The 20,263-nt window shown below is 35.9% G+C and overlaps 8 protein-coding genes across 8 annotated transcripts in view; 2 read left to right on the top strand and 6 right to left on the bottom strand.

Moving 5' to 3' along the window:
- Positions 1-614: 614 nt before the first annotated feature.
- On the bottom strand, positions 615-1,109 carry MONOS_2567 (uncharacterized protein; the record flags this gene model as incomplete). The annotated part of the gene is made up of 1 exon (XM_067872492.1): positions 615-1,109. One exon carries the CDS (start codon positions 1,107-1,109, stop codon positions 615-617), a length of 495 nt encoding a protein of 164 aa, XP_067719916.1.
- Positions 1,110-1,601: 492 nt separating this feature from the next.
- Positions 1,602-3,632, bottom strand: MONOS_2566 (uncharacterized protein; the record flags this gene model as incomplete). The annotated part of the gene is made up of 4 exons (XM_067872491.1): positions 1,602-2,005; positions 2,072-2,633; positions 2,781-2,929; positions 3,140-3,632. The coding sequence occupies 4 exons, from the start codon at positions 3,630-3,632 to the stop codon at positions 1,602-1,604; spliced, it is 1,608 nt and encodes a 535-aa protein (XP_067719915.1).
- Positions 3,633-3,721: 89 nt separating this feature from the next.
- Positions 3,722-4,263, bottom strand: MONOS_2565 (uncharacterized protein; the record flags this gene model as incomplete). Its single annotated transcript, XM_067872490.1, has 2 exons — positions 3,722-3,837; positions 3,993-4,263. 2 exons carry the CDS (start codon positions 4,261-4,263, stop codon positions 3,722-3,724), a joined length of 387 nt encoding a protein of 128 aa, XP_067719914.1.
- A 3,477-nt stretch (positions 4,264-7,740) lies between these two features.
- On the bottom strand, positions 7,741-9,544 carry MONOS_2564 (uncharacterized protein; the record flags this gene model as incomplete). Its single annotated transcript, XM_067872489.1, has 3 exons — positions 7,741-8,818; positions 8,883-9,379; positions 9,433-9,544. The coding sequence occupies 3 exons, from the start codon at positions 9,542-9,544 to the stop codon at positions 8,048-8,050; spliced, it is 1,380 nt and encodes a 459-aa protein (XP_067719913.1). The 3' UTR covers positions 7,741-8,047.
- A 2,964-nt stretch (positions 9,545-12,508) lies between these two features.
- On the bottom strand, positions 12,509-12,813 carry MONOS_2563 (uncharacterized protein; the record flags this gene model as incomplete). The annotated part of the gene is made up of 2 exons (XM_067872488.1): positions 12,509-12,680; positions 12,761-12,813. 2 exons carry the CDS (start codon positions 12,811-12,813, stop codon positions 12,509-12,511), a joined length of 225 nt encoding a protein of 74 aa, XP_067719912.1.
- A 593-nt stretch (positions 12,814-13,406) lies between these two features.
- Positions 13,407-14,951, top strand: MONOS_2562 (uncharacterized protein; the record flags this gene model as incomplete). Its single annotated transcript, XM_067872487.1, has 2 exons — positions 13,407-13,605; positions 13,672-14,951. 2 exons carry the CDS (start codon positions 13,407-13,409, stop codon positions 14,172-14,174), a joined length of 702 nt encoding a protein of 233 aa, XP_067719911.1. The 3' UTR covers positions 14,175-14,951.
- Positions 14,952-15,064: 113 nt separating this feature from the next.
- Positions 15,065-17,994, bottom strand: MONOS_2561 (putative Metalloprotease). Its single transcript, XM_067872486.1, has 9 exons — positions 17,926-17,994; positions 17,804-17,862; positions 17,666-17,754; positions 17,351-17,609; positions 16,786-17,245; positions 16,503-16,618; positions 16,198-16,322; positions 15,910-15,978; positions 15,065-15,764 (listed from the first exon to the last, which is right to left on the bottom strand). Exons 1-9 carry the CDS (start codon positions 17,963-17,965, stop codon positions 15,557-15,559), a joined length of 1,425 nt encoding a protein of 474 aa, XP_067719910.1. The 5' UTR covers positions 17,966-17,994; the 3' UTR covers positions 15,065-15,556.
- Positions 17,995-18,957: 963 nt separating this feature from the next.
- MONOS_2559fu2560 (uncharacterized protein) overlaps positions 18,958-20,263 on the top strand; it is a gene marked incomplete at its 5' end in the record, with an annotated part of 6,784 nt that continues 5,478 nt past the window's right edge. Inside the window, one exon of the mRNA XM_067872484.1 lies at positions 18,958-20,263. This exon is cut by the window's right edge and continues 5,478 nt beyond it. Within this exon, the coding sequence (XP_067719909.1) occupies positions 18,958-20,263 (1,306 nt within the window).

Raw genomic sequence — 20,263 nt, 5'->3', positions numbered from 1 at the left:
CTCTTCCGATCTTTTCCCCTCCTCTTCAGCGGAGTTGGATCCTTCTCTCCCGTAAGCTCACAGATGCTGTTGGGGATTATGGAGGGTGTCTTCTGGCGGCTCGGTTGTCGGGATGCTGAGTTTCGAGGTTGATCCGTTTTCCTTTTCTTTCTTCATTCTCTCAGAAGACTCTCTCTTCTTTTTGATCGCTTTCTCGTTAGTTTCTCTCCTTCTTCAACTCCAGCATTTTGTGATTCCTCGGTGCAATCTTTCGAATCCACATCTGCAATCTCGAGGCTCCCCTCCTTCGCTTCTCCATTCTTCTCCGCTTGTTTCCTTCTCCCATCCGATGTGCTGGTCCACTGATTGTCTCCAGGATCCACTTTGCACCCTCTACAGGGAACATGATGTGACATTCCTGGGCTACTCTTCACTCTAGCACACATCTCGCATATTCATTGATTTCCTTCCAGTCCGCTCCTTCTTGTCTTGCTAAGTGTGTAATCACTTTGTGTCTTATAGAGTACGCGGTGAAAGTATCGGGAATTTCGTTCTCTCTCAAAATAGCCGTTAGTTCTTCTTTGATCTTCTGCAAGTTTGCAGGCTTGCTCCCTTCTATGTCAAACCACACATGTTCATCCTTGAACGTTGTCTTTGTTAAATTCCAACCAACGTTGGAGCGCCTCTACTGCATCGATACTTGGATTGTGGTGTTTCTTTATTAAAACTTTGATAACCTCACCTCCCAACGTATTCGTTCGTTCTTGTGTCTGGATAAAGTTATCTTCAAGTATCGTTGTCACCCTTCCCATTGTTTCCAGCTCTCCTGGCCTTAACGCTCCAAAAATCATGGTGAGGATGAAAGCTCTCCTATGGAGTGTTCGTATATCTTTTGCGTCGTAGGTGATTTCAGCCAATTTCGTAATGATTGTCAAGTCCTTCATTGATTTGAATCGTTTGCCTCTTCTCGGCTTCTCTCCAACATAGGTTCTTAGAAATATTTCAATGTACTTTCGATCAATCTTGGTCTCCCTAAATAGGAAAATGGAATCCAGGACTTTCCGTACTGTCAAATAAATTACTCCTCTAGACAGGTTGGTGTTTGAAAGCGATTCGGTAAATTCTGCCATAATTTTTTTAACATCTCTGGTTGTGAGGGGTCAGTGTCACCCATGCTCTCTCTATCAAGATACTGCTTAAATCTTTGTAGCGCTCTCTAATTATCTCTTTCACTCTTTTGATTTCTAAGTCTTGCTGTTGCTATATCTCTTGCTCCAACGTATTCTCCCCATGTTGGGAAGAGGTCCCTTCCTTGGATATTTTCTTCTCCAGTGTGACGCATATCACCTCTCCTGGGGGTTATTTCCAGCCTTCACTTTTCATTCTGGCTCCTGGTTTCATTCATTCCTGAAAGGTCACCAGGGTCCTTATCAAATGCGCAGGCTGCAGGAGCGGGGTCCAGGTCTGCCCCCGCCTGGCTGGAAGAACCAGAATCGTTTGTTCCCTCTGAGCTTCCTTCATTTTCTCTTTCAGTACCCGTCCAATGCTTCTTAGGAACGGGTGGACTAACACTATCTCGTCTCCTGGCATGTTTCTCTCTCTCTCTTCCTTCTCAGAGAGGATCATTTCCAAGTACTTCCGCAGGGCACCGGCACAATCTGTTCTAAAATTGATCTGGTATTCTCGGTGCTATTGTTTGAAATATCTCTGCGACTTTCTCCCCCTTCAGTGCATAATCCGGCCTTTTCGCCATCCGGCTGAGTGCATCTGCTTCCGTGTTCTGCTCTCCCGTGAGATGTTCCGTCTGTGTTGTAATGTCCAGGCTGTTCAGTTTCTTCTCTAATGCTCTCAGTGTTGGAATGAGCGATGGAGCTCACCTCTTCTTCTGTATTGTCCATCTCGTGGACATATTGTCTGTCTTCAGACGAATATGGTCTATCTTCTGTTGTTGCAGCTATGCTCCCTTTCTCTCTTGTGTACTCAACACTGCTCTGTATTCCTTCTCGTTTATCGCTAACGCATTCTCCTGGAGGGTCCAACTTCCGTGGACATATATTTTCTCATCTTTGTTCTCTCTCGGTTCTGTTAACACTGCACCCCAACCCAGCTCTGACGTATCCGTTGCAAGTTCTACTAGTCTCATCCTTCTCTTCAGACACCTTGGTCTGTTCTCTGGCAGAATCTTTTTCCAATGTGTTATTTCTCCCAGCATCATAGTGTTGACTTTTACAGTTCCGTTCCAGCCCCCGCAGGCTATTACCTGCCTCAGCACGAATTACATGCGCTTCAATAACAGGCTCGCTGGTGGGTGCTGCAGCCTCACAAAATTCAGCCTCCCGAGAAGTGCTGCTAAGTCTCTTGTTCTCTGACTCTTCGTTTTCTTTGCATGTGCTATCCAGGTTCGCACATCCTCCAGGAGCAGCACTCTCTTCCTTTCTTGGAGCGCCACTTCCATCTTTTCTGAGTTCCACAACCATCCCAGAAACTCCACGCTCCTTGCGGGTTCCAACTTCAGTTTTTCCTCCGACAGAATCCAGCCCAGATTCCTCAGGAACTGGGCTATCTCCTGTGAGATCAATCTCAAAACTTCCCTGTCTGGATGCATGAGGAGAATGTAGTCCAAGTATATCACTAGCTTCACTCTCCACTTTTCTCTGATATATGACGTCGCCCGTCTCATTATTTTTGTAAATATTCTGGGCGCATCTTTCGTTTTAAAAAGCATCCCTACGAAAGAGTAACATTGATCCTGAAAGCTGAAGCACAGATAGGGGCTGAGTTGTTCGTCCACTTTGACGTACTGGTATGCACTCGATATATGCAGAGTGGTCATCCAATCGTTCTTCTCCAGGATGTCCACCACTATCTCCTGTGAATCCATCTTGAAGTGTTTTCCCTGCACTTCCTCGTTTAGAGCCCTGCAATCCAGGATCTTTCTTCTCTTTCCGTTCTTATTTCGCACCATAAATGTCGGGTTGAACCACTTTACCTCCGACTCTGGCACGGGCTTCATTACTCCGTCCCTCAATTCCTCCTCCAAGAGGGATAAATAATTGTTCGTCATTTCTGTCGTCCCTCGAAACTCTTGTCTGTGTTTTCTCTCCTCAAGCGAGGTTGGGGACTGGGGACTTTTCCATCGAGCTCTAATACCACGGCTCACTGGTTTGTCTCCCCCAATCTTCTACCACTAGCTCAGCCCGTTCACCAGTCTCCCAGGAAGTGGCTCCCTCAGTGGTCCCTTCGCTATACTCCCCTTCACATCTGGTGTCTTGTGGCCAAGTTGCGTCTGTGTATTCCCTTCTTCTTCGAGAATATCTGCAATAGCTGTCTTCGAGCTCGCCTCCAGGGCGCTCCCAATTGGGGACTCTATCATAGTTGAAGAAGCTCTCGAGACTCCCCTCCATTTCTCCTTCTCGAATCTCCGATTGCTCTTCTGTTCTGTCGAGAGGAGATGTAATGAGTCTTCTTCTGTTCTTTTTGTGTTGTGTATCTTCTCTTGATATCTCTGTCATGAGATCCCCTGTGTTCTCCCGTTCTCTTTCCTTCTCTTGATCTGACAGACTCATTACATATCCGATATTCACGTTCTGTTTCTGCACTTCCGTCTCTGATCTCATCTCGCAAAGAGCTGCGGTTTCTTGTCGTATAGTCATTTCGCTGGAGCCTGACCGTCACTTCTATTTCTCTGTCGTATGGTTAAGCGCGGCTCTCTCTTCTCTCTCTCTTCTCTCTCTTCTCTCTCTCACCTTTTCCACGCAACTGCTGTGCCCATTTGCTCGTTCCTAAAGTCTATTCCACAGCTGTTCCCCCTTGGGTCCTTGGGGGGCTGGGTGCAATGGCACTGCGATTGAGGCTGGACTACCAACAATGGTTAACGCATTGCGTTTGGAACTAAGGCATTATCTTCTATGCTTTGAAATCTGTGAAGCTCCTTCCGTATCCACTTCTCTGGAACTGTCTGAATACAAATCCCCGAGCATTCTTGCTTGTAATGTATCTTCTCGAAGTCTAACTTCTGACCCTTGCAAGTCCGAACCCTACTGAGGAGTCGGGAGATGCACCGTGTCCTGTTGCATCTCCCTCTGCTTGAAAAAAGATGGTGCTATCAACCAACTTTTTTTGATTCTCTGGGACCACCTTGGCCATTCCTCCATCAAGAAAGCCTTTCGCGCTCTCCCAGCTCGACTGGAGAATAACCTTCAGAAGATTTATTCTGCTGATACAGTCAGCAATAAGCGCAGAAGCACAGAAAAGTCCTCTCAGTGGCTCATTCTCTTCTTCCATGATGTGCGTTTTCCCTAATACCTTTACTGTTAGTGCCGCGATCGTCTATATGTGCGACGTCCTTTCTCACTCTTTCCTTGTTTCCCTCTCGCGATAACATCAATTAAATATGCATTCGACTCAGACTCGCTCGATCTCGATCTGCTTCTTCTTTTAAGTCGTTCCCTCTTCACTTTTCTCATTGGCAACATTCCCGTAGCTCCGGACTGCATTGGCCATGCTTGGCTTCTGGTGATTTCTTCAATCATGTCTTCCACCCTTGAAAGCCTGTGCATCAAATCATTTCTTCTGTCTTCGCCGTCACTTTATGGTACTCTAACAGTATCTTGTGTCATTCTTCCTGCGGACAATGGAATGTAAAAGAAGTCAAATTGTTAGCGAAGTTTGATCCAAAACCATCCACACTTAAAATTAATACTCATTATTGAGGAGCAAACCTGCTCCTTGCGTTTGTTGATTCGCTCTATTGCGAATTGTGAAAACTTTTGAAATACTTTTTTAACTGATTTTGTTAAAAATGCATCAGTCACAGAAAATAAAAGACTTTACATGTGTGCATATCTTTTTTTCCTTAAGTACAATTGTTTCTTATGTTTTTATTCCAGTATTGCTTTCCCAATTATGCATTTACTCAACAGATGTTCAAAAAAGGCAAATCGGGGAAATGAGAGGGCTGATGGAGGAAATGAATGTTAAAGAACTAGAATTCTTTTTCACAAAAGAAACATTTAATGCACTGGATAAAATGATTGAAGAAATGAAATTGTCTTTGGAAAATGCATTTGTACCATTGAAATATATGTGGAATAGTATTTCACTTCAGGCTTTTTCATTGAAAAATTATGCACTTTTCGTTGACTTTTTGAGATCAAAAATCGCAATAAAAATAAATTCATTATTTGACATTCGTGAAATGTTGGAAAACTTTTTGTTATAATTTCAATGATGCCTGTTTTCAGAAATGTAAATCAAATTTATTTTGAAATCAGAGAAAGTGAAATAAAGTGAAGAGTGAAGCAATTTTTCTATGCCTTGTGCAAAAAAAGCTTGAAAGTCCGTATTTTCCCCCATATGGGGTATTGGAAAAATTTGAAAAAATGTGTGATTCTTTTAGAAAAGTTGCAAATGTTTTATTTTCAAATGAATCAAAAATTTAATACTATTCTCACATTTCTGTTAACATACACCAAACTTTCCAAATATGGAATCCATTATTGGATAACACAATTTCATTAATTCGAGTATTGTTTCGTGAATGTTAATAAAAATTTGAGCTTAATATGAAATTTTTGATTCATTTGAAAATGAAACATTTGTGACTTCAAAAAGAATCGCACAAATATATGGAGTTTTTCTTTATAAAAGTCATTATTGAAGAAACGAATTCTGAAGGTAATTATAACTGAAGAGAATGAAAAAGAAGGAAAGGATGAAAAGCTTCTGATTGATCTTTGTGAAAGCTGTTCGATGTTGTTCGAATGCGTCATTCCAAGCAGATTGGTTTTAATCAGTTTGCCTTATATTTTGTTAGCTGCTTCCAACAAAAATAAAAATGAAAAAACAAAGGAAGAAGTAGAAATGACTTTGATGGCTTTGAGTTGCATCTGCGAAGATGTTTGAGGACTTTTGAATTGATTTTTGAGCTTTTATTTCATTTTAATTTTTGATAGGTACCGAAAAAAGAACAATATTTGAAAGAGATGACAGAAATCATCAAGTTTCATCAGGAACATCGAAAGTTGACTCATCTTGCATATCAATCTGCCTGGGAGTTTATGATAAACAGATCATATCATGATAAAAGTTTGGAAGAAGTTTTTATGAACGAACTGCATTTTGTGAGTGAGGCAAGAAGAGAACTGGAAGAGTGGACAAGAAGTGTGGATTGGAAGAGAGAGAAAGAAAAGGAAGGAGGAAAAGAAATGAAAGAAGTGCATATTTTGAAGAAAAGCCTGGATTCATTGGCATTTCACTTGGAGAACCATCAGTTGTGGAGTGAAGAGCAATATGGACTTATTGAAGGTATTGTGGGAGTGTTTCGAGCAGCAAAAAATAATCACAGAGAAATAAGAGAGTGGTGTTCATATTCGATGAGAAGAATTGTGAGAAACAGAACTGAAGAAATTGATGGCTTGCTGAAAAGCGGTACTGTTTGTGTGCTTTTGGACGAAATGCAGCAAACAACAATAAAAGAAGGATATTTGACAGAGTGTTTGAAAATTTTCAAAAGGCAATGTGAAAAGTTGAAAAAAGGGAAGGATAAAGAAAATGAAAACGAAAAAAGAAAAGCAACAAAAATGAAGTTATTGGAAAATATGGAAGAAGAAGGATACGAAGATTGCATCACAAGCTTTCAGGAAATGCTGCCAATTCTTTGAGAATATTTTCATTTTTCCAATCTATCAAGAAACTCAAGTGATTATCTTGTTCATCTTTGAAACAACTTTTCGAGCCAATTCAACAAATGGAATCTTCATCCTTGAAAAGAAGAAGAAAAATGGAATGAAATGGAAATAGAGAATAAGAAAATGCAGATTGCAGCAAATGAACAAAGGAAAGAAAATGTGATAAGATGAGATGAAAAGAGATTTCATTCAAAATCAGCTTTTTTGGCTGGACAATAAGAATATTCAACACAAATTGTGGATTTTTCATTCATTTCGGTCAGTCTTCTCATTATCACCTTCTGCTTCTGCTTCCATCTCTCTCAAACAATCATTCACTTGCACAACTTCAGTTTTCATTTAATCAATCGGTCCTTCTTTTTTTTCTTCTTCTGCTTCACTCTTATCTCCTCTTCCTTCTCAGAATGAACCAGCCAATCTCATTTCGCTCATTTGGAGTGAGAATCCGTCTAAGAGTCTGAAAGATCAGCGTTCAGCTCACATTTCAAAGCCAAATGGCAAAACCGATGAAAGCACCGAAAAGGAAGCCTGGAAAAAAAGCAGCACATCTGATGGTGAGATATCTGCATCTGCATTGCCTGAAGTTTTGCCAACTGCAAGTCAAGAATTAGCATCCGCTCCAACTTCAAGATTCAAGAATTCTTTTCTTCTCGCTCATTTGCAATTGACTGTGAATGTTTCTTGATGATTTGGTTTGAAAAATTGGAAACTGAAAAGGAAAGCCTTTTAAATGAAAGAGGAAGAGGGAATAAAAAACACATCCAATCAGGGGAGGAAGAGGAGATTTGAGAAAGAATGAAGATAATGATTGAGGATCAGTAATCGACTCATTGACCATCAAAAGATAGTAACTTCTTTTTCCTCGTGTTCATCTAACCAATTCTCAATTTTATTTTCTTTCATTTCATTTTTATTCATCCGTTCAGAAAAACATTTGCGTTTCAAAAAAAAGTCAAAGAAGAGGCGACTGAACACAAATAACAAGAAAGAAAATATCATTAATTCTTGAAACTTGCGAGAAGTTGGATATTCGGTGATAATTTTTTCCCCAAAGAAAAGAAGAAATGAAATGTTATATTTCATATATTTTTTTGCTTTTCAGAATTTCAAAGAAATGAAAAAGAAAAAGATTTAAAACTAACTTTACGTTTGTTGAATGTGATATGATACTGAATGAAAAATAAACAAAAATTTTGAGTTACAGAATAAATAACTTTTCATTTTCTCAGGCATTTACACCAGTTGCTGATAATTCATCAGGCAATCCAATAAAAAATTTCAATTGAAGAAGGCTGCAAACTGCTATTTGCAGATGAAGGAAATAATCAAAATACAAAAATTGAAAATCAGAGAAACAAAATGTGAAATATCTCATTTTCTCAAATATTCACAAAATAATCGGAAATATCCAACGATAATTCATAATAATATTCGTTGTTAAGAAAATCAATTGTTTCATAAAAGCTAGTGATGGTATCTTCATATCCTTCTTCTTCCATCTTTTCAAATACCTTCTTTCTAATCTCTTCTCCATTTTCGTCCTCTCTATTTTCACCATCCGTCTTTCCTTCCAATCTTCCTGAAATTGCATAAGCAGCATCCAAGCAATCACACATATTTTCATCTTCTAATGTTGGCTGATGAAGTTCTTCAAAAAAAGTATCAATTGCCCCTCCTTCCAATAAGTCATCAACTTTCATAGATTCGCTTCTTGCTGCAAATCTAAGGAAATAAATGCATTCTCGGCAAATTTCTCTATGACCATCATTTGCTGCTCGATATAACCCCACAAGGCCGCCTATGAGTCCAACAAATTCTTCATTCCACAATTTGTGTTGGGATATGATATCACTAATTATATCGAACCATCTCCAGATTATAATCTCTTCTTTCGTTTTCGTTCCTTTTTCCTCTCTTTCGTTTTTCTTTTTCCAATTCACATTTCTTGTCAACTCTTCCAGTTCCTTTATTGCCTCTATGATAATATGCAGTTCATTCATAATAGTGTCTTCCAAACTTTCATCTTTTTCAAATCTGTTTATCAAAAACTGCCAAGTAGATTGATAGGCAAGATGAGTAAGATTGTGATGTTCTTGATGATGTTGGATAATCTCTTTGATCTCGTTCAGATACAATTCTCTTTCAACTTTCTATTCAAAAATTAGGAAAAAAATTACAATAATAATTCAAAAAAAACTTTAAATGATTTCAAACATTCCATCGAACAATATAAGTCAATGCAAGCAAAGCCATTTCCACTTCTTCCTTTGTTTCTTCGTTTTCTTCCTTGTTTGATGCAGCTTTCAGAAGGTGTAGTATGCAAATAACAATAATATTGTCTGGTATATAACATTCATATGTGATTAAATGGCATTCGCAAAGATCAACAAGAAGTCTTTCATTCTTTTCTTCTTTTTTCTCATCTTCTTCAACAATCATCTTCTCAAATCTTTTGCTCAGTTCAGAACTGTGAAAATTGCTACACCACACTTCTGCAAGCGCGTTACAATATGCAATATGTCTCATCAGCATCATTGTATTTTCCAAAGTTATTTTCTTTTCTTCAATCATTTTATTGATTTTGTCTAAATTCTTTTTAGTGCATATTGAATGAAATTCTTTTTCATTCATTTCATTAACCATTTCATTCATTTCATCGATTTTCTGTTTTTGCTCATCCTCGTTGCAATCTACCAATTCGTCTAATAATTCTTAAAAAAAATTCAAAGCATTAAAAGTTTATTCAATAAAAAAATGCTCGAACTTGTAAACTTTTCTGTAAGCTCTGTCTTGTATTCTTCTTCTTCTTCATCACAATCTTTTTCTTCTTCTTCCTCTTCTTCTCCAACGCTACAGACTGAACTCACTTCGTCCATTATGTGTTCTGGGCAAATGAAAGGAATGCTAAATATACAACAAGTTAATCAACAAATACAAATATCTTTATTTATCTCCAAAATAGAAAGTTAACGGTGCTACAACTAACGCTATGCTTTATATCAATCGGAAGCAAAAATGAAAAAGGAAGAATAAATGAATTCGCTTGCTGCAAACAAGAATTAATCCAATCTTTTTATTCTTGTTGATCGAACCAACAGATAGTTTATGGGAGATAATTTCTGACAAAAATCATTTTCTTTTTGAAACAACATCTTTCCAATTTTGGAAATATTATTTCTATTTCATTGAAAAAGAACTTGAATTCTGAGAAAAGGATAAATGATTGGCCACTGAAATTTTAAAGAAAAAAAGGTGTTTTTTTCTAATAGCGAAGCTGATTTTGATTGAAGACAAGGGCAACAACGGTTTGTTTGCTTAAAGTATTTTGCAATTATTTTTATTTTTTCTTTTTTCATTTCCAATTTTAAGATCATTCTCAAGCTTATTGAAGAAGAAAGAATTGATTTGGCAAATACTAATACTGATTTTATTCAAAAGAATGCAATTCAACAGCAGGTGAAATGCCAGAAGAGAAAGGAAAATCGCTTCCAAAGCGAAACAAGCAATAAATGCAAACATGTGAAGGATGGCTCCAACACCAAAGATTTGCAGATTCATAATTGATGAAGCAACAACAAACAACCGCAAACCATTTTCTTTGGTGTTTGTTAAAAGGTTTTAATTGCAAAAGCCATTTGATTTCAATTGAATGAAGATTGGATGAGGAAGTTAAAATAACCAATCTTCCAAGATGGATTCATCTTTGATTCAAAAGAGCAAACCTTTTTTTTTCCCATTCAGTTGCCAATGGTGGTGATGATATGAAAAAGAAATAAAATCAAGCGAATAATTCGTGTTGTTTCCATCAGAACGGAGAGAGAGATATTCACATCTTTTTATTGCTCAAAATGCCCTTCAGTGTCAACGTGATCTTCTTTGAGCCAGTCAGAAATTCTTCTTTGGACTTCAATGCTCACATCTGAAATCGATTGCATTAAAAAAGCGAAAGGATGCCCATTCAAATACGTTATCAATCTTTCATTTTTCTGAAAGCTTAATTGTTATTGAAGCGTTGTAGGTTCATATGCCTCAACTGTTCAGACGAGAAAGAGATGCAGAAGCGCTTTCTGAAGAAATACCAGAAGCAGATTGATGCTTCATTTTTCTTCACATTTATCGCATTCATCCAATTCTCGCGGAGAAATCAAGGCAAATATCTTCAAAAACCATTTCCTTTTATTTCGAACTCAACATTCTTCTGGTCAATCAACGGAAAGATTCCATTCTTTTTTCCTCAGCCATTTTTCACCAAACACTCGTCAATAATATTGGAAACAACTTCATTCGTTTTCCCTCCTCCTTTTCTGTTTCGAAGAAAGGAAGAGAGAAAATACAAATAGCACAGAAGAAAAGGCATAAGCCAATTTGCACAAGATCGTTATAACTGCAGAGATGAGGACGCATTGCGAAAAGTTCATTTCTATCGGAATCTTATTGCCTTGCATTATTTTCTTCTTTATGCAACTCAAAATATATTCTTTTGCCTTTCACTTAATCATTTCACAACTTTGACAGCGTTCGAATTTTCTTTTCTTTTCTTAACTTTTTATTTTTATTCTTATTTTATTTTGTTTTTTTTTTTTTGAAGTGCTTTCCAAATTCTATTTGAGCGAAATGAGTGATTATGTTGATGGCTATCATTTTTTGTTTCATTGTTTCTTTCAAACGAGATTTCTTTCTTTCTGATTTGACTCTGCAAAGAGGTTGTTTGTGCCTTTATATTTTGCTCCTTTTTCTTTTCGTTCATTTTTTGAATATTCACCATTTGTCTTTGACAATGAACATCATCTTTTATTTGACAAAAAAAAAAAAAAAAAAAAAAAAAAAAAAATTTTTTTTCCAATTTCGTTGGTCATTTCAATAAATTGTATTTTGAAGTGATACTTCTTTTTTTCATTGAGTAACTTTTATCTCGAAGAAAAAAGAAACCAAATCGAAGATGTGAGTTTTTAATAAACAGCATCCTGAAATGAAGAATAAGAAAAATGGCTTGATTTCACACAAAAAGAAGAAAAAGAAAATATTTCTTTCTGTTCTGGTTGAACTCTGTTTTTGTGCTCTGCCTTCACACACAAATAGAGGATCGCCTGCCTTCAACGAGGTTGCTGGAGAAGAAAGGCGCAATTAGGAGAATAAGAAGAAGTATTAGAAGCAGAATCAGAAACTGAAGAAGAAGAGCAAGTTGAAGATGCAACATAAAAAAGTGCATTTTTTGAGAATCAGCCACAATCAGTGGAAAATGATAAGTTGATTGCTCCACACAGATATAGATGAAAACATACTGCAATATTCACTATTATTCCCCTTGAAGCATTCCATAGAGGTTTCATTTCTGCTGCTTTTTGTGTTTCTTTCAGTCTTTCTTGTCTCTTCAGAGGCTCCATCTTTGCATTTTCAGCCTCTCTTAACCTGCCGATGAACTGCAATGCATGCAATCCAGATTCCCAACGCTGCCCTCTTTCCATGTCCCAGCCATTCCTCGTTTCGATTGGATTGAAAAAGGGCAGGAATAAACTGTGCGTATTCGAAGATGTCATCAAAAATATCCTTTTTTACAGAATCATTTTCGTATTTTCCCCTTTCTCCTTTTCCCTCAAATTGAACGAAGTGCACTCAATAGCTTCGGCTGCCGCGCGTATTCTCCATGAACAGTTCTGCAACTTGGTGTTCCATCGCACACTTGCAAAGCTGAAATCCGCAAAGTTCATGAGCTGTGATTCGTTTCTCTCAACTTCAACTCCTGCCTTTCTTCTGCCTCATGACCAAATCCACAATAACGGAGGCAGAAAGATCTCCTTCACAGATTCCTCCTAACTTCATCTTTCTTCCTGCGTTTCCCTCTATAAGAAGCTAACTTTATCTTCCTTTTTCATTGGCAACCTTCGGAGGTGATGAAATTCGCTGTGGATGATTTTCACAACTCTTTTCTTTGAGCTTTGCTTTCTGCATAAACCAATCTTCGTTGCTCGCCATCTTCCATTTATCGCGCCATTGATGCCCGTTTCATATGAGCTCTCAGTTTGATCATATTTTTCAGTTCCATTGTTGGAGAAGCTGTTATATTTTTAATAAATAATTTGTTTGTTTCAAACATGTTGATTCGAAAAGAATTTGAGGCCCCCAAATCAGCTTGTCTGCAAATCATAGTTCTTCTTTTCCGTATTCTTTTCGGACGAAGTTAAATCGATAAGTTTGATTTTAAGTTTCAAATAATCGCATTTTTGATCGCTTTTGCTTGAGAGAATATCGCAAACAATATCATAAACACTTTCAAATTAAAAAAAGAAAATTAATGCAAACCTCCAGAAGTCTTGCTCCCCCCACAGAAATGACTGAATCATCTCCAGCAAAGGACTTTTGACTTTCAACAAAAAAAAGTCTGTTTTGTCCTTTCCATTTCCTGATAAAAATTTTCATTGGAAACAATGGCCTCATCCCTAAAGTACAGAAAAATAATCAGGGGTTGTTTCCTCAGAATTTGCTCACAAACAACATCCGAATTTGGATTTTTTCTTATGCGATTGATCACTTTAAAGAAAAAAAGGATTTGCTTGTCTCTTAAGCAAAGTTCATTGAACAGATTTTGCTCAAGTTATTTTCTTGCAACTGCAAATATTTATCAAGGTTATCAGTTTTTTTATTGCTTTCGCAGATCTTTGCTTTCAAATAAAAATGTTTGAATCTGTCGATTATCTCGTTTTAAACTTTCCATTACTTATCAAATGCACAGAACATACAATGAATATAGCGAATGCTGTTTACAATTTCGAAGAAGAAGAAGAAGAAGAAGAAGAAGAAGATTATGATATAGATGCTAATTATAATGATGACGATGAAGAGGAAGATGATTATACAGGTTATATTGATTGCTATGAGGCTTATAACGAGGATATTCTTGATGAATATTATCAATCAGAGCTTACAGAAAAGTTTTCAAGTTCGTTGAATTTTTATCTTGATTAAACTTTCAATGCTTTAATTATTTTTGTGATTTTTTTTGAAGAATTGGTAAAGATGCTGGAAGATTGCATTGAGAATGAACAGAAACAGATAATCGATGAAATGAACGGACTAATGGATGAGATGGACGATGAAGAATTCGATTCTTTATTCACGAAAGAAACATTTGATGCACTGGATAAAATGATTGAAGAAAAGAAATTGACAATGGAGAATGCCATTTTGCTGATGAAGCACAAGGGATATTGTAAAATTTTGAAAAATCTGTGGAATAACAGTTATGACTTTTCTTTGTTGAGTTTAAGGATTGAGAAGATGATTTTTGAAGAAGATAAGAAAAAAGAAGAAAAGGATGAAAAGCTTCTGATTGATCTTTGCGAATGCTATGTTATGATGTACCAGCACTCAATTCCATACAAACTACTACAGATTTGCGTGCCCTGTCTTGTGAAAGCAGCTTCAAACAATGAGGAAAACGAAAAAACAAAGGAAGAAGTGGAAATGGCTTTGCTAGCTTTGAGCAATATTGATAGATATGAAGTATGACATTCTTTTTTCTAAATTTATTTTTCTAATAAATTTCAATTATAATTCTGGAATAGAATATTAAAAAAGAATTTTATTTCAATGAGATCGCTGAGATTATCAAATATCACCAGACGCATCACAACCTTACTCATCTTGCGTATCAATCAGCTTGGCAGTTTTTAGTCAACAGATTTTTCTTCGAAAGAGTTCAGGAAAATGTAATTGAGAATGAGCTGCATTTTACAAGAGAAGCCATTAGAGAAATAGAAGATATGACAAGAAGTGTGGATTGGAAGAGGAAAAAAGGAAAGGAAAGAGGAAAAAGAATTCAGATAATTCGAGATTTGATAGCAACAATAAGATCATTTTTGGAGTGTCGCAGATTGCGGAACGAGGAATATACCGGATTGCCCGACTGTCTTGTGAAGCTGTGCAAGGCAGCAAGAAAGAGAGAGAAAGAAATAGTGGGAGAATGCCTTTGTCTTTTCGAATTAATATCGAGTCGTAAAACTGTGCAAATTGATGGCTTATTGAAAAGTAAAGCGGTTGATGTTATTTTGGAGGAGATTCTGCAATCTACATTAAATGACGAGTTTGCACAAAACTTCTTATTATTCATATCGAATGTTTCGAGTCGATTGAAGAAAAAGAGAGATGATGAAATGGAAGAAGCAAAAAGAAAGGCAGAAAGAATGGAGTTTATTGAAAAGATGGAAGAAGAAGGATGCGAAGATATCATCACAAGCTTTCAGGAAACAATTGATTTTTTTAACAAAAGAATTTATTATCGATTGTCATTGAATATTTCTGATTATTTTGTGAATGTTTGAGAAAATGAGATGCTTAGAATTCATGATTCACAATTTCTCTTTCTCTTTTTTTATTCAATTCACAAAACGATACAAAAATTTATTTTCAAATGTTTGTTTAAAAAGTGATTTATGATCCTGATTTATCAAAGCGAAGTGAAGAAACAACAACAACAACAACAAAAAAAAAAAAAAAAAAAGAAAAGAAAAGAAAAGAAAAGAAACCGAGAGAAAGAGAAAGAGAGAGAGAGAGAGAGAGAGAGAAAGAATAATTTCCAATTTTCAATAAAGAACGTTCAATTATGAAAAGTTAAAAATAAAATTTCAATTCTTCTTTATCTCCAAAAAAATTCATATTGAAACACAAATAAGTATTTGACATTCACTGATAATTTCAAAATATTAAGTGATTATTCGTTTTGCTGACATTACGTTGTGGTGAAAAAAAAATAAACAGGTATAAAGTCTGTTATTCCTTTTGCTTTCGAAATGTTTTAAACAACATTTCGAAAAAAAAATCGAAAATTCAACAATTTTTGAATGGTTTTTATAAAAGTTCCTCACCCAACATTATGTTTTCTTGATTGCAGCTTACAAATCATCATCTTTTTCTTTTTTTGTTAAGCCTTCTTTCATTTTCTTGATTTTTTCCTGCTTTTCCGCCTCTTCCTTTTCTTCTCGCTCTTTCTTTAGAGCCTTGGCCTTCAATCTTTTCTCCTTAATTCCTTCAGGTGCAACCCAATTCAACGCTTTCAAACGTTCTGACAGACTTGGATGCGAATTATAGTAAAATGAATGGCTAAAAACGTAAAGAAAAGTCAAAAGTTCATTTCATTTCATCAAAATTGAAATGATTTTCATAACAAATATAAATAAATAAATAAATAAAAAATAAAATAATCAAGATTTGCAAATAAATTAATTACAAATAAAGGAATGCAAACATTGGATCAGGGTTAAAATCCAACAAGTTTTCTGTCGATAAGACAACAAGAGGAGTCCCTATGTCACATCTAAATGAGATTAATTGTTCAAATAGATTTCGAAGAAGGTTTAGAAAATGAAATTTCAAAAGGAATTTATGTTCGAATGCACGAATTTGTAAAGTCAATAATTAAAAAATAGAATTATCAATCAATTGAAAAAATAAATAAATAAATAAACATAAAAATGAAGAATACAAAACAATAATTTTTTCATTATAATAAAAAAATAAATAATCAAAATTATACCCCATATCGTGTGAATATTTGTCTGCCTGATATTCGAAGCTGCGACTAATTGGATTTGACAGAGCACTCAAAATGGACAGAAGCGGATACACAAGAGTCATAAATGCCATAAATCCAACAATTGTCTGGAGAGAAAAGAAGAAGAATTCACAAAAAAGTTTTTTCAAATGAAGAAATTTATGTATTATTGAACAATAACATTAAAACACAATAAATCGAATTATTTTGGCTAAAATATCTCAAAATTTCACATTTGTTACTCATTTATTTTCCCTCTCAAATGAAAACAGACGGGCAAAACACACATGTTTTTCTTCAAAGCCGAATACAGCATGAATCTCAGGAGAATCCACAGTCTTCGAAAACGCATAGAACATAAACAAAAACATCGCTCCATACATTCCAATCATCTTCCAAATATCTGTAAGCATCAATGCATTACAAAGAAACATAGAAAAAAATTTGTTAGTCATCAGTAAAGAAATCGGAAATAATAACATTCAAGTAAAATCATTATTTAGCCATTCCAAAAAAAAAAAATAAAAATAAAAATAAAAACAAAACAAATCATTAAAGCGTTAAGCAAACCATGATGCTTTGCATGTCCGATTTCGTGTCCTAACACTGCCAGTATGTGTTCCTTTTCGATAAGCTTATCCTTCCGAACCATGTCAAGCAGTGTGTCGTACAACACAACCTCTTTCTTCCCAAAGAGCCCAACGAAAAACGCATTTGACTTCGATGATCTCCGAGAGCCATCAATCTCAAACACATCTTTCACAGCGAAGTTGCACCGCTCGCAAAACTCTTTGATCGCTGGCGCAATCTCTTCATCCGTCAGCGGAGTGAATTTATTGAACATTGGCATAATCACTTTTTGATAGACCGATTGCATCAGAATGAAAAATATCATAAACACAATATATGCAATCAGCCAATATTTGTCACCTCCTGGACGATGCTTGAATACCCACAAGATAAATGCAAATATGGGTATATCAGTTACAATCGAAACAAGTTGCATTTTAATTAAATCAACAAAAAACATCTATTTCAAAAATTATTTCAAAGAATGACATTTCGTTGCCGTTTCATAAAAATTATCGAAAAGAAGTTAAAGAAACATTCATTTTTAAAAACGAAAAATTGAAACCTTTCGAGTCTGCTTGTTAAAATTGAATTTAGCTTCAATATTAAATGTTTCAAAGTAAGATACTGGTATGCTTATTACATTTGAAAGCAACTCTGTTAGTATCATAAAAATGATAGAAATCAGAATCTCCGAGTCTTTGTTAAATCCAAATGAAAAAGCTATTCGTTCCGATAGGTTCCACATAATAACATATAATTTGAAATATACAACAACAAAAAGCTCAACTGCAGAAAGAATTTCTTTTAAAATTGATAGTTTGCTATAATAAAACGAATCAAATAATGTTCCACAAAAAGACATTCAACAATTACAAACGCTCTAACAGTTATATATGCCCGACTTTTGTCATATTCTTCTTGACTTAACACTTGAGCAAAATACTTTGGAATTCTTGCATCTCTTTGCTATAAAGACAAATGCATATGATATAACAAAAATTAATACGTTTCACACCTTTCTAATTCGTCTGTATTCAAGATAGATTGAAAATAAAGACTCAAAGAACATGAGCACTAAAATCAATAAACATATCGAATATTCAACATAAACAAATCTTATAAATAGTTTGGGCAAACCGAAGCAAAGACTTACAACATTTTTTGCATTAACATGCATTTTTGTTCTTGATTCAATTTTGCTTCGATAATGGGAAGACAAAAATCTTTCAAGTTATTTCATTGAAAATGGAAAGATTTATTATGCAAAAATAATACAAATAACATTGGAATTATTTAAAATCTCTGTGGGCACCAAATATAGAATGAAAGAAGTAAATATGATGAAAAATAATTAAAAAATTATTGTTTGATAAATTTATTTTTTGTTTTGCAGAACATTTCATATTTAAGCGTCACTGTTGTCATCATTTTTTTTTCCAAAAGATAATGAACCATTCTAATTTTTTAATTGTTGTGTATTATCTTTCATCAGAAATGCTTTTATTCAGCATTTTTTATTTTATACAATTAGCATTTTCTGATGAAAAAATGCATAATGTTACAGTTGCGCCACTATCTGGGATTGATAATGACGAATGCGTTCAGGAGAATTCGACCCATGCTTGCAAGTCTTTTCAATTTGTTTTCCAACAACTACAGAATGGAACATTCATAATTCTGAAAAGCGATGAAAAATTTAATGATTTTATTCCTATTTCTTTGGAAGTTGATTTGTCCAATCTTTGCTTAGCACCAATAAATGGTGAATCAGTTATTTCTCAAAATTCAGCAAACATTGGGGTTATTTTTTCTTTCAGATATATTTCAACGTATGAAAATATTTCATTTTTTTCGTTGAATATTTATCAATAAAATTTAGTCTTACTTTGAAAAATATAATATTTGAAGAAGTTCATGGTGGAATATTGTTGTTACAAGAATGTTCACAAGTTAATTTGGCTGGAATTGTTACAAAGCATGTATCGTTTTACAGTGTGCAAGATCTTTGTTTTATTTTTTGTTGCATAAAGTTTTGATCCTTTAGATACGTTTTTCCCTTTTTCATTTGAATCTTCAAAAATAGAACACATTAAAATTTTTGTGGATCAAAATTATAGCTCTTATCAGCATAACGGAAACTCTGATGCACATGATGCTTTTCATATTTTTATGAATAATTCTATTATCGAATCATTGCAAATTCTGAACGATGATGCATCAGTTGAGTATAAAACTCCCATTCTGCGTCTCACAAAAAGCAGCTCGTGCGCTATAAAGAACCTCACAGTCATTGCAAATTTTGAAAGGCCGCTCTTCGACCTGACAGACTCTGATCTGAAAATGGACGGATTCAGAATCAAAAAGCTCTCAGGAGCCACAATTTTCACTGACGATCAGTCAACAGTGTATTTGGCATATGGAACATTCGACACTTGTGCTGCTTTGCCCCCTCCATCAGAACACTCCCTGTCTCAACAGGAAAATCCCCTCAACGCCCAGCAGCCCGTCCAGGCAGAAAACAAAGGGAGTTCTGTTTCTCCGTCCGACTGCTGCATATTTCTCCGAAACCCATCGCTTGTTCGGCTCAACCACGTTAACTTCAGAATCAACCAGCACCAGACGGTTACACAGGGCGATGGGAATGGACTGATAGAGATCGACTCACAGATAGCCATATTTGCTGTGTTTGAGCCAGAAGAGAGTGGAAATGATGATAAAAGTAACAGAAGAAAAGGAAGAAGCAGCAGAGGAAGAAATAGAGGAAGAGGAAGAAATAATATTAGCAAAGGAGAAGGAGAAGGAGGAGAAGGAGAAGGAGGAGGAGAAGAAGATGTATGCCTAGTGCTTATCCGCAGCTGTGATTTTAGCACCGTTGCATTCGATGAGAAACCAACAGAACTTTCTCACATTTCTTCTTTCTCTTCTCCAACCACTTCAAAAGAAACCAAAATTTCCTCCAAATACACATCACCTGCATTAAACACACCACTCACTGAATGCGGTCTGTTTGTGCATCTTCAGAACGACGCCGGGAGCATCGATGTGAATGCGGCTGTGACAGGCTGCTCGTTCACTGGATCTTCTTCACAGACACATTCAGACAGTAGAATTGCCACTGAAAGGGCGATGGTGCTGATGAAAGGGGTGAATGTGGCGCAGGTTGCGTCTATGCCGATTGACTATGAGAACGAGGTGCTGTCTTCATTCAGTGCTCACACGTGCTGTTCGAAGGAGGTGATGGAGTGGAGAAGGGAGAGGGAAGGAGGGGGAAGATGTTATTCTTCTTCTTCTCCTTCTCTTTCTTCTTCTTCTTCTTCTCCTTCTCTTTCTTCTTCTTCTTCTTCTCCTTCTTCCTTCTGCTCCTCAGCTGTCTGCTTCTCTTCTGTCAAAGAGATCCGTCTGGATGGAGTGGAATTCACAAACATCACCTCGTTTGGTGGAAGCACTTTGGTTATTCCTTCTTCTTATTCTTCTT

The sequence above is a fragment of the Monocercomonoides exilis genome, assembly GCF_001643675.1.
Source record: "Monocercomonoides exilis strain PA203 chromosome Unknown scaffold58-502437, whole genome shotgun sequence".
NCBI lineage: Eukaryota > Preaxostyla > Oxymonadida > Polymastigidae > Monocercomonoides > Monocercomonoides exilis.
This window is presented reverse-complemented; position numbering and strand designations above follow the sequence as displayed.